This window comes from Sminthopsis crassicaudata, chromosome 3 (assembly GCF_048593235.1).
Source record: "Sminthopsis crassicaudata isolate SCR6 chromosome 3, ASM4859323v1, whole genome shotgun sequence".
In the NCBI taxonomy this organism is placed as follows: domain Eukaryota; kingdom Metazoa; phylum Chordata; class Mammalia; order Dasyuromorphia; family Dasyuridae; genus Sminthopsis; species Sminthopsis crassicaudata.
Window position 1 is genome coordinate 152,039,677 of NC_133619.1, and position 15,583 is coordinate 152,055,259.

At 34.4% G+C, this 15,583-nt stretch overlaps 1 protein-coding gene across 27 annotated transcripts in view; it reads right to left on the reverse strand.

Moving 5' to 3' along the window:
• Nucleotides 1–15,583, reverse strand: part of DOCK9 (dedicator of cytokinesis 9) — a 353,079-nt gene that overhangs the window by 159,721 nt on the left and 177,775 nt on the right. For all 27 annotated transcript variants that reach the window (XM_074299422.1, XM_074299428.1, XM_074299424.1 and 24 more), the window contains exon 3: nt 10,174–10,263. In XM_074299422.1, the coding sequence (XP_074155523.1) occupies nt 10,174–10,263 (90 nt within the window). The remainder of the gene's footprint in view (nt 1–10,173; nt 10,264–15,583) is intronic.

Consider the following 15,583-nt stretch of genomic DNA (forward strand, 5'->3'; position numbering starts at 1 on the left):
AACCACAACATTTTGTTAATTTCCCCATATCCATAGAAACTGAGACAAATGAAAGACATCCTTAAATAAAGGAGGCAGCTTAGGATGGTACTTTGCATCAGTCCAAGTCAGAAAATGAATATCTTATAACAGGGAGCTAGAAAGCATTCAGCAACTCCTAATACAGTAGGATTTGCTATTTTTGTTTTTAATTATCCTTTTTAAATATGAATTTAGTTAATAGTAAAAATGGTGTTTCATTATACAAAGAACAAGAAAAAAACTTTTATAAGGAACTGAATTGTTAACTATAATTTGGTTTTTAAGAAGGTTGTAACATGGGGGCGGAGCCAAGATGGCGGAGAAGAAACACACGACTCAGTGAACGTCCTCACTCCCTCACAACCAATTAGATAAATTAAGTCTCAAAATTAGCTCAGGACTGATAGATACCACAAGGACTGGAAGCACGACTTACCAGCTGAAGAGAATCTGGAGTTTCAACAGGAAAGGTCAGTTCTCAGGGGAGGAATAAGAAAGACCAGCACAGACGGTGGGGTAGGGGCACACTGCGCCCACTGCGCTGGGAGGGGCTCTGGGATCAGAGAAGCCACTGAGGTAAAGGAATCTGGCACAGGCTGTTAGCTCTTCTCTGCTAATTATTTAGCAGTTCAGAAGAGAAAGCCAAAATATTTTAAAACTCAGATTAGATTCCCCCCCACCCCCCCACCCTGGGGGTGACTCAGCAGAGAATCGGCACCAGGGGGTGTGGCCTCAGCTACCACCTGAGAATAGTTAAGAGACTGACAAGTGGGTGGATACGGCCCAAGGCAACACACACTGCCTAGCTTAGCTGGAGGGAGTGGAACTCAGCTCCAGGAAGTCCCAGAGAAGCGGAACCTTTGAACTAGGGACCGCGGTTTCTGGCAGACACTTCCAGTTTGAGCGCAGGGGCTTTTCACGTCACCTGCTGCAGACACCCACTCCCCACCCGGACACATAGCCTGGGCATCCTGCAGTCTTCACTATTCTACGCCCTCGAAGCACAGCAGTGCTAATCACCTCTGAGGCGCTTCCAGGGAGGGGGTGGGGAACTCTCTCCCAGAGCTCTCTCTTAGCGCGGGCGCAGGGGCCGCTGCATCCATCCGGTCTGGGAGGAAGCTGGTAAAGAAGTAAATAATTTCCTACCCCAGAGACAGACCCCAAAACATTTTTTAAGTATGAGCAAAAAAGCTAGAAAAACTATAGATTCCTTCTATACAGAGAAAGAGCGGGTATCCAACCCCGAGGAAGTTAACAGCAAAGATTCAGAAGATAACAACCTAAAGGGGAACGATTCCTGCCCCCCATCACATAACTCTCTCCTAGAAGAAGCTCTTAAGAAATTGAGGGAGATCGAAGAAAAATGGGGAAAGGAAAGAGAAGTTATGATAGAGAATAACAACGTCCTGAAATTGGAGTTGGAAAAAATAAAGAATTCACAGGAGATGCAGGGAAACAAAATTAGTGAATTAGAAAAGGTTAAAAAAACACAGGAAAGTAGGATTTCTGAATTGGAAAAGATAAAAAAGTCTCAAGAAAATAGAATTTCTGAATTGGAAAAAGAAAATAATTCTCAAAAAAAAAAAATTAGGGAAATGGAAAAAAATTCAATAGAGCAAAATAACTCATTTAAAAACGAAATTGGGCATTTACAAAAAGAACTAAAAACTGTGAAAGAAGAAAATAACTCCTTAAAAGTCAGGATGGAACAAATAGAAATGAATGATTCACAGAGAACCCAAGAATCAGTCAAACAAAACAAAAAAAATGAGAAGCTGGAGAACAACGTCAAATACTTACTGGGAAAATCTATAGACCTGGAAAATAGATCTAGGAGAGATAATCTGCGGATTATTGGACTTCCCGAAAACTATGACCAAAAAAAGAGCCTAGATTCTATTTTACAGGAAATTATCAAAGAGAACTGTCCAGAGATAATAGAAACAGAAGGGAAAGTAGATGTGGAAAGAATTCATCGAACTCCTTCTGAAATAGACCCTAAAAAAAGAACACCACGGAATATTGTGGCTAAGCTGCAGAATTACCACACAAAGGAGAAAATCCTGCAAGCAGCTAGAAAAAAACAATTTAAATACCAAGGTGCCACAATAAGGGTCACCCAAGATCTGGCTGCCTCCACATTAAAAGATAGAAGGGCCTGGAACCTGATATTCCGAAAGGCAAAAGATCAAGGACTGCAATCGAGAATGAACTACCCAGCTAAGTTTAGCATCTTTTTCCATGGAAGAAGATGGTCATTCAATGAAACAGAGGAATTCTATATGTTTCTAAGAAAAAAACCAGACTTAAACAAAAAATTTGATCTACATCCACAAGACTGAAGAGAAACAGAAAAAGGTACACAGAAACCTTGAGAACTGTAACTCTGTTGTGGGTATATAAAAAATACTCAAGGATAATTTGATTTTACTGATATAAAAGAAAAAAAGGGGGGTGTAGTAAAGGGAAGGAGGTCGGTTCAGAAAAAGGGGAAGGAGTGATAAAAAGAGGGAAACTACATCCCAGGAAGAGACATAGAAAATACACCATATCTGAGGGAACTTAGTGAGGGGGAGAATCATTGTGTGAATCTTACTCTCATCAGAAGAGGCTCAAAGAGTAAATAATTAACATATTTGTTTTTCAGAGAATTTTCTCTCACCTCATTAAAAGGGGGGAGAGGAAAAGGGAAAAGGAAAAGGAGAATAAGTGAAGGGACTTGGAGGGAGGGGGGAGGGATCCAAAAAAAAAAAGAGGGAGGGTTGTGCGGCACAAGGGGGGGTCTGTAAATTAAATATCGGGGAGGGGGATCAGGGGGGTCAAGGGAAAAAAGCATAAGCTGGGGATAATACGATGGCAGGAAATACAGAATTAGTAATTTTAACTGTAAATGTAAATGGGATGAACGATCCCATCAAACGGAGACGGATAGTAGATTGGATCAAAAAGCAGAACCCTACAATATGTTGCCTACAGGAAACACACTTAAAGCAGGGAGATACATACAGAGTAAAGGTAAAAGGTTGGAACAGAGCCTATTATGCTTCAGGTAAAGCCAAAAAAGCAGGGGTAGCTATCCTTATCTCAGATCAAGCAAAAGCAGAAGTAGATCTCGTTAAAAAAGATAAGGAAGGAAACTATATCCTGCTGAAAGGTAGCATAAATAATGAAGCCATATCAATACTAAACATATATGCACCAAGTGGTATAGCATCTAACTTTCTAAAGGAAAAGTTAGGAGAACTGCAAGAAGAAATAGACAGTAAAACTATAATAGTGGGAGATCTCAACCTTGCACTCTCAGATTTAGACAAATCAAACCACAAAACAAACAAGAAAGAAATTAAAAAAGTAAATAGAACATTAGAAAAACTAGGTATGATAGACCTTTGGAGAAAACTGAATGGCAATAGGAAGGAATATACTTTCTTCTCAGCAGTTCATGGATCCTATACAAAAATTGACCATATACTAGGACATAAAGATCTCAAAATTAAATGTAGGAAGGCAGAAATAATAAATGCCTTCTTCTCAGATCACAATGCAATAAAAGCTACATTCAGTAAAAAGTTAGGGGTAAATAGACCAAAAAGTAATTGGAAACTGAATAATCTCATCTTAAAGAATGACTGGGTGAAAGAGCAAATTATAGAAACAATTAATAATTTCACCCAAGATAATGATAATGATGAGACATCATATCAAAATCTTTGGGATGCAGCTAAAGCAGTAATAAGGGGAAATTTTATATCTTTAGAGGCTTATTTGAAGAAAATTGAGAAAGAGAAGATTAACGAATTGGGCTTACAACTTAAAAGGCTAGAAAAAGACCAAATTGTAAACCCCCAACCAAAAATTAAACTCGAAATACAAAAATTAAAAGGAGAAATCAATAAAATTGAAAGTAAAAAAACTATTGAATTAATAAATAAAACCAAGAGTTGGTTTTATGAAAAAGCCAATAAAATAGATAAACCTTTGGTAAATTTGATCAAAAAAAAGAAAGACGAAAATCAAATTGATAGTCTTACAAATGAAAAGGGGGATCTTTCCACCAATGAAGAGGAAATTAGAGAAATAATAAGGAGTTACTTTGCCCAACTTTATGCCAATAAATTTGATAACTTAAGTGAAATGGATGACTTCCTCCAAAAATATAGGCTCCCTAGATTAACAGAGGAGGAGATAAATTGCTTAAATAGTCCCATTTCAGAAAAAGAAATAGAACAAGCTATTAATCAACTCCCCAGGAAAAAATCCCCAGGGCCAGATGGATTCACATGTGAATTCTACCAAACATTTAAAGAACAATTAGCCCCAATGTTATATAAATTATTTGAAAAAATAGGGGATGAAGGAGTCCTACCAAATTCCTTTTATGACACAGACATGGTACTGATACCTAAACCTGGTAGATCGAAAACTGAGAAAGAAAATTATAGACCAATCTCCTTAATGAATATTGATGCTAAAATCTTAAATAAGATATTAGCAAAAAGACTTCAGAAAATTATCTCCAAGATAATACACTATGATCAAGTAGGATTTATTCCAGGAATGCAGGGCTGGTTTAATATTAGGAAAACTATTAATATAATTGACCATATTAATAATCAAATTAATAAGAACCATATGATCATCTCAATAGATGCAGAAAAAGCATTTGACAAAATCCAACATCCATTCCTACTAAAAACTCTTGAGAGTATAGGAATAAATGGATTATTCCTTAGAATAATCAGGAGTATATATTTAAGACCGTCAGTAAGCATAATATGCAATAGAAATAAACTGCAACCTTTCCCAGTAAGATCAGGAGTGAAACAAGGTTGCCCACTATCACCATTACTATTCAATATAGTACTAGAAACGCTAGCCTCGGCAATAAGAGCCGAGAAAGAGATTCAAGGAATTAGAGTAGGAAATGAGGAAATTAAACTATCACTTTTTGCAGATGACATGATGGTATACTTAGAGAACCCCAAAGACTCTGCTAAAAAGCTACTAGAAATAATTCAAAATTTCAGCAAAGTGGCAGGATACAAAATAAATCCACATAAATCCTCGGCATTTTTATATATCACTAACAAAATGCAACAGCAAGAGATACAAAGAGAAATTCCATTCCAAACAAATGTTGAGAGTATAAAATATTTGGGAATCCATCTACCAAAGAAAAGTCAGGAATTATATGAGAAAAATTACAAAACACTTGCCACAAAAATAAAATCAGATTTAAATAATTGGAAAGACATTCAGTGCTCTTGGATAGGCCGAGCGAATATAATAAAGATGACAATACTCCCCAAACTAATCTATTTATTTAGTGCTATACCAATCAGACTCCCAAGAAACTATTTTAATGACCTAGAAAAAATAACAACAAAATTCATATGGAAGAATAAAAGGTCAAGAATTGCAAGGGAACTAATGAAAAAAAACTCAGAGGAAGGTGGTCTAAGTGTACCTGATCTAAAGCTCTATTATATAGCAGCAGTCACCAAAACCATTTGGTATTGGCTAAGAAATAGACCGGTAGATCAGTGGAACAGATTAGATACAAAGGACAAAAAAGGGTACATCTATAGCAATCTAATCTTTGACAAACCCAAAGATTCCAACATTAGGGATAAAAATTCATTATTCGGAAAAAACTGTTGGGAAAACTGGAAATTAGTATGGCAGAAATTAGATATGGATCCACACTTAACACCATATACCAAGATAAGATCAAAATGGGTCCATGATTTAGGCATAAAGAGGGAGATAATAAATAGATTAGAGGAACAGAGGATAATCTACCTCTCAGACTTGTGGAGGAGGAAGGAATTTATGACCAGAGGAGAACTAGAGATCATTATTGATCACAAAATAGAAGATTTTGATTACATCAAACTAAAAAGTTTCTGTACAAATAATACTAATGCAAACAAGATTAGAAGGGAAGTAACAAATTGGGAAAATATTTTTAAAAACAAAGGTTCTGACAAAGGTCTCATTTCCAAAATATATAGAGAACTGACCATAATTTATAAGAAACCGAACCATTCTCCAATTGATAAATGGTCAAAGGATATGAACAGACAATTCTCAGAGGAAGAAATTGAAACTATATCCACTCACATGAAAGAGTGTTCCAAATCACTACTGATCAGAGAAATGCAAATTAAGACCACTCTGAGATACCACTACACACCTGTCAGATTGGCTAAGATGACAGGAACAAATAATGACAAATGTTGGAGGGGATGTGGGGAAATTGGGACACTGATACATTGCTGGTGGAGTTGTGAAAGAATCCAGCCATTCTGGAGAGCAATCTGGAATTATGCCCAAAAAGTTATCAAACTGTGCATACCCTTTGACCCAACAGCGCTACTACTGGGATTATATCCCAAAGAAATACTAAAGAGCAGAAAGAGACATATATGTGCCAAAATGTTTGTGGCAGCTCTTTTTGTTGTAGCTAGAAACTGGAAGATGAATGGATGTCCATCAGTTGGAGAATGGTTGGGTAAATTGTGGTATATGAAGGTTATGGAATATTATTGCTCTGTAAGAAATGACCAGCAGGAGGAATACAGAGAGGCCTGGAGAGACTTAGGTCAACTGATGCTGAGTGAAATGAGCAGAACCAGAAGATCACTGTATACTTCAACAACAATACTGTATGAGGATGTATTCTGATGGAAGTGGAAATCTTCAACATAAAGAAGATCCAACTCACTTCCAGTTGATCAATGATGGACAGAAATAACTATACCCAGAGAAGGAACACTGGGAAGCGAATGTAAATTGTTAGCACTAATATCTGTCTGCCCAGGTTGCATGTACCTTCGGATTCTAATGTTTATTGTACAACAAGAAAATGATATTCACACACATGTATTGTACCTAGACTATATTGTAACACATGTAAAATGTATGGGATTGCCTGTCGTCGGGGGGAGGGAATAGAGGGAGGGGGGGCAATTTGGAAAAATGAATACAAGGGATAATATTATAAAATATATATATAATAATAAAAAAAAAAAAAAAAAAAAAAAAAAAAGAAGGTTGTAACATAATTGCTCTATTGGTGTTTTCTTCTATAGTTTTTTCATTTTGTTCAGAAAAATTATTAATGTTTTTAAAAAACATATGTATATCTATCACTACCCATTAACATATGCCACCCAAGAAGCTCTCCCTCATAACAAACATGTATAACCCCCCCAAAAAAATCCAAGAATTACATCTCATTTTCTACCTCTAGATAATTTAGTTCTGATTATTTAAAATTTTACTTTATGTTTTTAAATGCATTTAATTTAAAAAGTGATTTTTAATCTAGAACAAAGGTCTACAGTTAAATGCAAGAAATATCACTGAGCCAAATTTCATCACTTCTTACATAAAAGCAGGAACAAACATTTTATTAAGTGCCTTAATTTTGTCAGTCACTATACTAAGCACTTTATAAATCTTATCTTGTATTGCTTTTTCTGTTTTTCTTTTTTGTTTATTCTATTTCTTTAAATAAAATAAAATTGAAAAATAAGAAAATAATGGAAGACATATGAAAATAAAATGAACAGCTTGATAAAAAGGCCCAAAAAATACTAAAGAAAATCAGATCTGACTGAAATATATTTTTTGTTTACATGATGGTATACTGTACAGAAGTCACATAGTAATAGTGAGATAGTAAAAAAAATCCCTTTAAAATGATTCTACAATTATAAAATTGTGCATACTCTTTGACCCAGAAATACCACTCCTAGATTTGTACTCCAAAGAGATCAAAGGAAAAAGAATTTATGTTCCAAAATATTTATAGCAGTTCTTCTTTTGGCACAGAATTGGACATTGAGGTGGTGCCCATCCACTGGGGAATAGCTGAACAATTTGAGATTGATGATTGTGATGGAGTACTATTGTGCTGTAAGAAATGGTAAGCAAGTGAATTTCAGAAAAACACAGAAAAGACATGCAAAGTGAAGTGAGCCAAACCAAGAGAATATTGTAAACAATAACAATAATATTGTACAATGATCAAATGTGAATGACTTAGCTTTTTTCAACAATTCAAAGATCTAGGAAAATTCCAAAGGCCTTATGATGAAAAAAGATCTCCACTTTCAGAGAAAGAACTGATAGATTCTGAATGCAGATTGAAGCAAACTTTTTGTTTAACTTTATTATTCTTGGGTTTTTCTGGTCTGCTTTTTTTTTTTTTTTTTTTTTTCGGCAACATGGCTAATATGTAAATGTTTTATATGACAACATATGTATTGTCCATATCAAGTTGTTTGCCTTTTCAAGAAGGAGGGAAGGGAGTGAAGGAAGGAGGGAAAGAATATGGAAATCAAAACTTTTTTAAAAATATAAAAAAATTTTGTTTACATGTAATTGAGAAAAAATGAAATTAAAATTAAATGTAAAAGTGACTGTTTCAATTCTGTAAGAAAGGATTAAGATTTTCTATTTTTTAAAATGCACACTATACATTTAAATATTATATGTACTGTCAAAATAATGAGTAAGTTGTATCAATTTTTTTTTTTTTGAGAAATAGATGAGGCATAAATCCTAAGCAAATAAGTTGTCTATGTACTCAGAATTTGCATATAAATGAAATGCCATTAGGAAAAAAATGTGAAAATATCATATCTCTGTGGTGACTAAATTAAAAAGTACAATGATCTACAAAAAAACAGAATGTTACATCTGATATGATTTAAAAAAAAAAAAAAAACAGTCATTTTAATCTAGAATTAGTGGAGCAGTAAAAGTTTGACAATAATGATTTGGTCTACATTTAAGCTTCCATGCCATTACTCAAGATGCACCAATATTTTAAAGCTATGCTCAATATTCTTTGAAACTTTAAACAGCTATTATGTCATACTCTTTGGGGCCAGAAGGCAGACAGGAAGCATTCTTTACTCCACCCTTTGTGGCAGTAACACCAAAGCATTAAATAAATTGGCTCCAAAAGCAGTAGAATAAAGCCCATCCATGCTGCAACTATAGCAGAAATAAGGGATAAAATGTCTACTTTCTCTTACTATTTCATGTTTTTAAATAGATAAATAATTCGACTGGAGTAATTCCATTACTGTGGTACAGAACTTTGGGTAGAGGAATGAATAAGCATTTATATACACTTACAATATGGTAGACACCGTGCTAACTGCTTTATATTATAGACATTATATTAGTTAATCCTGATGGGCTTTCGAACTTCTCTAAGAACGATTAGGTTTGCTAATGAAATTCTGATTTTCAACTTAAAACTTTCCAAATTTTCAACTATCACCATATCAACAGTCTTATTGGTTGGTCTTCGCTCATAGCATAGTTTGCTGGTTTGAAGAATAACTACTGATCAGGAATGTGGGAATTAAAATATCCTTATTTCTATTTAGGGGTATAGTGTGGGGGAAAAACAATAATTTGTTAATTTTTTTTCCTCTTCAAAATATCTAGGCTAAAAAAAAAAATCAAATCTGACAAAATCTAAAACAGAGTTAAAAGGGCTATTCCATTCTTAGCAAGATACTGTCTATTTGTAATTCTCATCATCAATGGTTATAAAAACTTACCAAGCAAAAGATTGCTTAACATGACACCAAAAATGACTCTATTACCTACCGCATTGCTGGCAGGCATACCACACATATGAAGTCAATCTTAAAGATAATATTGAAAAGGAACCTTACATCCTTCTTTAAAAAAAAAAAAAAAAAAATCCATCTTCCTTTCAAGATATAAAATGGTAGTGAAATTGCTCTATATTGTTACTCATTTTTAGGTAAATGGGTAGGTTATTTGCATAAATGTGTTAAACAGCAATTGGATAAGAACCAATCCATCCCTATTAGTTCACAACTAATTCATCATCCTACTCACACTATAGGAATCCTGTAGCATGTATGTTTTGGGGTGAGAAGTACTGACTGCTGACATGTGCTTCTGCAAGCTTTTCAAGCTTTGGAAACAAGCCATAAATGAGTTAGGGTGTGCTCGTCTACACATTCAACTTTTCCCCATAAAAATGCAACTACTTCTGGGATAATTTTTGGAAAACAATTGCTGAAGCCAAAAGGTGGGGGGGGGGGGGGGGGGGGGGTTTGCATCAAAAATTCCCCAAACACTAAAAAGCATTACCTCTGTAACAAATAAGCTCTGGGCCTCCTTCTCTGCATTTGTAGGAACTGTTGAGCATACATATCGACCCTGTCGCCTCAATATTGCTGTCTGTAAACAAAAACACAAAGAAAAGGTTTTTGTTAAAAAGGAAAATTAAAAGGCGCTATAGCAAAATGGAACCAAGATTAAAGGAATCAGTGTATCCTCATCAATATAGTCACTTAATACCAGATGGTAGAGAGTAGTTTCAGTCAGCAGGGAAGAAACAGCCTTTTCCCCACTCCTACCAACATGCAGTTTTTATTTGTTGAATAAAGCATAAAACTCTGTATAACTAAAAAAAAAAAAAAAAAAAAAACTTCCTAAAATAACAAGCCCCTCAGGACCATTCCAGCTTCTGAATATAATCTGGATAAGAGACCCCATGCATCCTTCCCCAGAGGTAAGCCAATCTTATCTATTGTAGACTAGCTTATTGGGAAAATAATTATAAAATGTAATTTAGTGATTATTTAGTCAAGAGGTTTTTAACTTTTTTGCTGTTATGGTAAAATCTATGGATCTCTTTTCAGAATAAAAATTTTAAGTTAATGAAATATAATATGTAGTATTAAAATTTTAAATTTAGGTTGAAATATAATTATTCAATTTTTTAAGTATTAAAACTTTAGATGAAGAATTTCTAGTCTAACTAAACTCCTTCATAACAACCACTGGAATACTGGGCTTTGAATGAGGAGAAGGTATTACCTATTTCCCCAACCAGTTAGCAATTCACAGCAATGGTCCATTTGAGATTTCCCAAGCATAATTTTGGTAAAGGATAGGGCTCATAGCTCAGTAGCTATCCATCTAATCTAATTCTTCATTTTACAGACAAAGGAAAAGAGGAGAATTGCAGGGAATAGCCATGAGTATAATGCACTCTGTGTTATGCAAAACACAGGAATTGTATACACTTTTCCAGTGTATAACACAGGAAAACACTTAACTTCTAGTACAATTATTAATTGTCTATGCATTCATTCAGTGGCCCCAGGGAGGGAGAAGAGATTCCGTCAGTGATATAGCTCTGTGAATCCTCATGATGTTTAAGAGAAACAGCTCCAAGCTAGGAGTTGTTAGACATGTTCACACTATCTAATATACTTACTATGCTTCCAGAGTTAATTAGGGACCCAGAATACTCACTCTCCCATCTCTGCTGATAAATACTCAAGAAACATGAACCAATTGCATTATTTGTTGGCTTAGCATAGCATAACTAAGAAATGGATCACAACACTTTTCTTTTAGATTATCTTCACTCAGTTCTCCATCGAGAGTGACCAGCTGTATACAATATGGTACAAAGAAAAGCACTCTGGAGTCCAAAGACCTAAGTCTGAGTTTTGTTTCTGGATTTAAAAAATAAATAAATAAAAATCATTTTCTCCTGGTGTCAGTTTCCTAATCCCTAAAGTAAGGAAGTTGGATTAGAGGACCACAAAAGTCCCTTTAACCTGTAAATTTATGATCCTAAGAGCTGGAGATGAAATGAGAGTCCATTTAAAGTTAAATGGAGTACTACACATAATAAGGAGGACACTGGACAGCAATTTGAATGGAAGCTACTAAAGTACAATAAAACTGGAAAAATAGGTTGGGACAAATTGTGAAAAGCTTTACATATTGAGGGAAATTATATTTGAACTTCAAGACTAAAGTATAAAGAATAACATCAAATCCATAATAATGGAATTTCAAAGATTGGTTTAGCTACTCTATAACATGGCTCATATTTTATCCATTTATTTATTTATTTATTCATCCATTCATTCACTTATTTATTTATTTGTTTGTTTTTATTTCTTTATTTATTTTTGCTGAGGCATTTGGGGTTAAGTAACTTGCCCAGGATAACACGGCTAGGAAGTGTTAAGTATCTGAGATCAAATTTGAACTCAGGTCCTCTTGACTTCAGGTCTAGTGCTCTATCCACTGTGTTACCTAAGTGCCCCATGGCTCATATTTTATTAGCAAAGAGTGCAGTTTTGGCTTAGACCTGAAAAAATTTATCCTAACTTTGAAACATTAAGTATTTTTAAAAGCAGTTATTCCTAGGAGAGGTGCTCTGGAATCTTTTGACAACACTGTTCATTTTAAAAGTTGAGCTTAGATATCAGAGTTGAATTTACTCTGATATACTGGGTTAAAAAAATCATTTAAAAAACAAGTCAGTTCTGTGTGACCCTGGACAAGTCACTTAATCTCAAATCCCTCAGCCAAAATAAAAAGGAAAAAAAGAAAAAAAGTCAGTTTCAGGACTACAAATTTTCTCAGAAGTTCCATCAACTCAGAAAGCAAAATAAAGCAGTAAGAAAGAAAGATTGCTGGAAAGAGAAAGGGGGAGATTGAATGGGGTAAATTATTCCACACAAAAGAGGCATGAAAAAGCTATTACAATAGAAGGGGGGGGTCATACCAATCTTAAACCTTACTCTCATCAAAATTGGCTCATATAGGGAATAATATGTATATTCACTTATAGAAATTTATCTTTATATGGAAGTAAAAAGGAATGGGGATGACTAAAGGGGAAGAGGGCCTGATAAAAGGGAAGATATACTACGGAAGGTGCTGATCAGAAGTAAAACACTTCTGAGGATGGGAAGATTAAAAGATAAGAGAAAGAAAGGGATAAACAAGCAAAAAATGGCATGGAAGGAAACACAGTTATTTTAATTTTAAATGTGAATGGGATCAACTCACCTATAAAATGGAAGGTTGTTTTCAAAAAACATACTTGAAGAAAGATAACCATAGATTAACACATATAGCTGAAATTAAATCTATTATGCTTCAGCTGAAGTAAAGAAAGCAGGGGTGTCAATCATTGTCTCAAACAAAGCAAAAGCAAAAAATAAATCTAATTTAAAAAGATAAAAAAGGAAACTATATCTTGCTGAAAAGTATCATAAATAATTTAGTCATATCAATAATACACATATATGTACCAAATTAAATAGCATCTAAATTTTTGAAGGAGAATTTATATAAGTTACATAAAGAAATAAAAAATAAAATTATACTAGTGGGGAAACTCAAATTTCCCCCTCACACAACTAGATAAACCTAACCAAAAACAAATAACAAAAAAGCTAAAAAAGGTGAAAAAATTCTGGAAAAGTTAGATATGATAGATCTCTGGAGAAAACTGAATGGGAATAGAAATGAACATATCTTAGTAATCTACTATATGATAAACCCAAATATCCAAGCTTTTGGCATAAAAACTCACTAGTTGACAAAAATTACTGTCAAATTCATGGATAAGGAATGAATTTAGGACCAAAGAAGGTATAGAGAGCATTACAAAATATAAAATAGATAATTTTGATTATATAAACTTAAAAAGCTTTTATACAAAGAAAACCAATGCAACCAAAAGTATTAGGAAAGTATAAAGTAGAAAACTGGTAAGAATTTGCAACAAGTATCTCTGATAAAGACCCCAATTCTCAAATATTTAGAAAAATGAGAAACTTTGCACACTTTTTCTAAACATTTCTAATATTCGTCATACTGCACAAGAGAAATCAGATCAAAAGAAAAAAAAAAAACACAAGTATGAAAAAAAAATTAACCAAATAACAGCAAAAAAAGGTGAAAAATACTATGCTTTAATCCACATTCAGTATGTATAGGTCTCTCTCTGGCACTTTCCATCACAAGTGGATGTGATGGAAATTGGAAATGCCTAGTTGAGAAGAGCAAAGTTCATCACAGTTGATCATCATATAATCTTGTTGTTATTGTATACAATGTTTTCCAGTTCTACTCATTTCACTAGGCATGAATTCATGTAAGTCTTTTCAGGCTTTTCTAAAATAAACCTGCTCATCATTTCTTATGAAGCAATAATATTCCATAACTTATTCAGGCATTCCTCCCCTGATGGGCATCCACTCAACTTCCAGTTCCCTGCCACTACAAAAAGGGATACTACAAACATGCTTGCACATGTGGGTCCTTTTCCCTCTTTTATGATCTCTTTGGGATACAGACCCAGTAGAGACACTGCTGGATCAAAGGGTATACATAATTTTATAGCCCTTTGGGCATAAGAACTCAAAATTTTAAATAAAAATGTTTTCTGAAAAAAGAAGCACCATGAAATAAGTCCAAAATATTTATGGATCATAAAAACTATAAAAATTAATTTTCCAGAAAGAAAAATCCCTAAATTTATCTTTAAAAGAGATGAGCAAAAAGAGAGAGAAAGAGATGAGCTTACATTAAGCATTTCTGCATTCAAAGACTTCCTCACCCATTAAAGAAAGCAATGAAAGATTAACAAAAAAAAACTTTGTAAGTAAAAATATTGCTTTTCAAGCTCACACTTTTTTCTTCACAATAACCCTGAGGCATCTACTTACAGTACCCCCCTTAGTTTTCTTGACTCCTAATCCCATCCACTTTTCGGATGAATATGAAATACTGTAAACACTATAATTTCAATTCTCCTTTGACTTGGAAATTTTTTCTTTTAAAAAGTTAGCATTTGGGGGCAGCTAGGTGGCGCAGTGGATAGAGCACCAGCCTTGAATTCAGGAGGACCCGCGTTCAAATGTGGTCTCAGACACTTAACACTTCCTAGCTGTGCGACCCTGGGCAAGTCACTTAATCCCAGCCTCCAAAAAAAAAAAAAAAAAAAAAAAAAAAAAGTTAGCATTTTGATAATAATTAACTTGCATTGGTTCATATACATCCTTCCACATTTGGCAAAGGATGGAGCTACAAAACAAGGCACTCAAACTTATATATGGGCAGTATATGGATCTGTCTTGAATAAATGTACAAATTTGTTGGATTTCAAGGAGGCGCAATGAAGAGTCAGGGAGATTCATCTTCCTAAGTTCAAATCTGGCCTGAGACATTTATTAGCTATGAGATTCTAGGCAACTCATTTGATCTCCGTTTGCCTCAGTTTCCTCATCTGTAAAATAGAGTAAAGTATCTCACAAGGTTAGTATGAGGATCAAATATAAAAACATTTGCAAAAAGCACTTAACACAGCATTCAGGACTTAATAGGTGCTATATAAATGCTTATTCCATTCTTTCTGTTTCATTATTTTGTTTTCCTTATTTACTTAGTAAAAACAGCTAATCTAATCTTCAAGTCACCTATTATTTTGTTCAAGGAAAAAATGTGTGTTGCCATTTTTGGTCACGATAAAGAGAGGAAAGCAGAGAGTCTCTAGTAGTTGGATGTGGTAATGGCCCTATAAGACCAGGCCAGCTCTGGATCCTGGGGGAGAACAAGAGCTAGAAGCCCACAGTAAGAATCCAAGATGGTCAAAAGTAAGAATAGCTAGAAGAAGTGGGCAGCTAGATGGTGCAGTGGATAGAGCGCCAGCCAGCCTTGAATTCAGGAGGACCCGAAT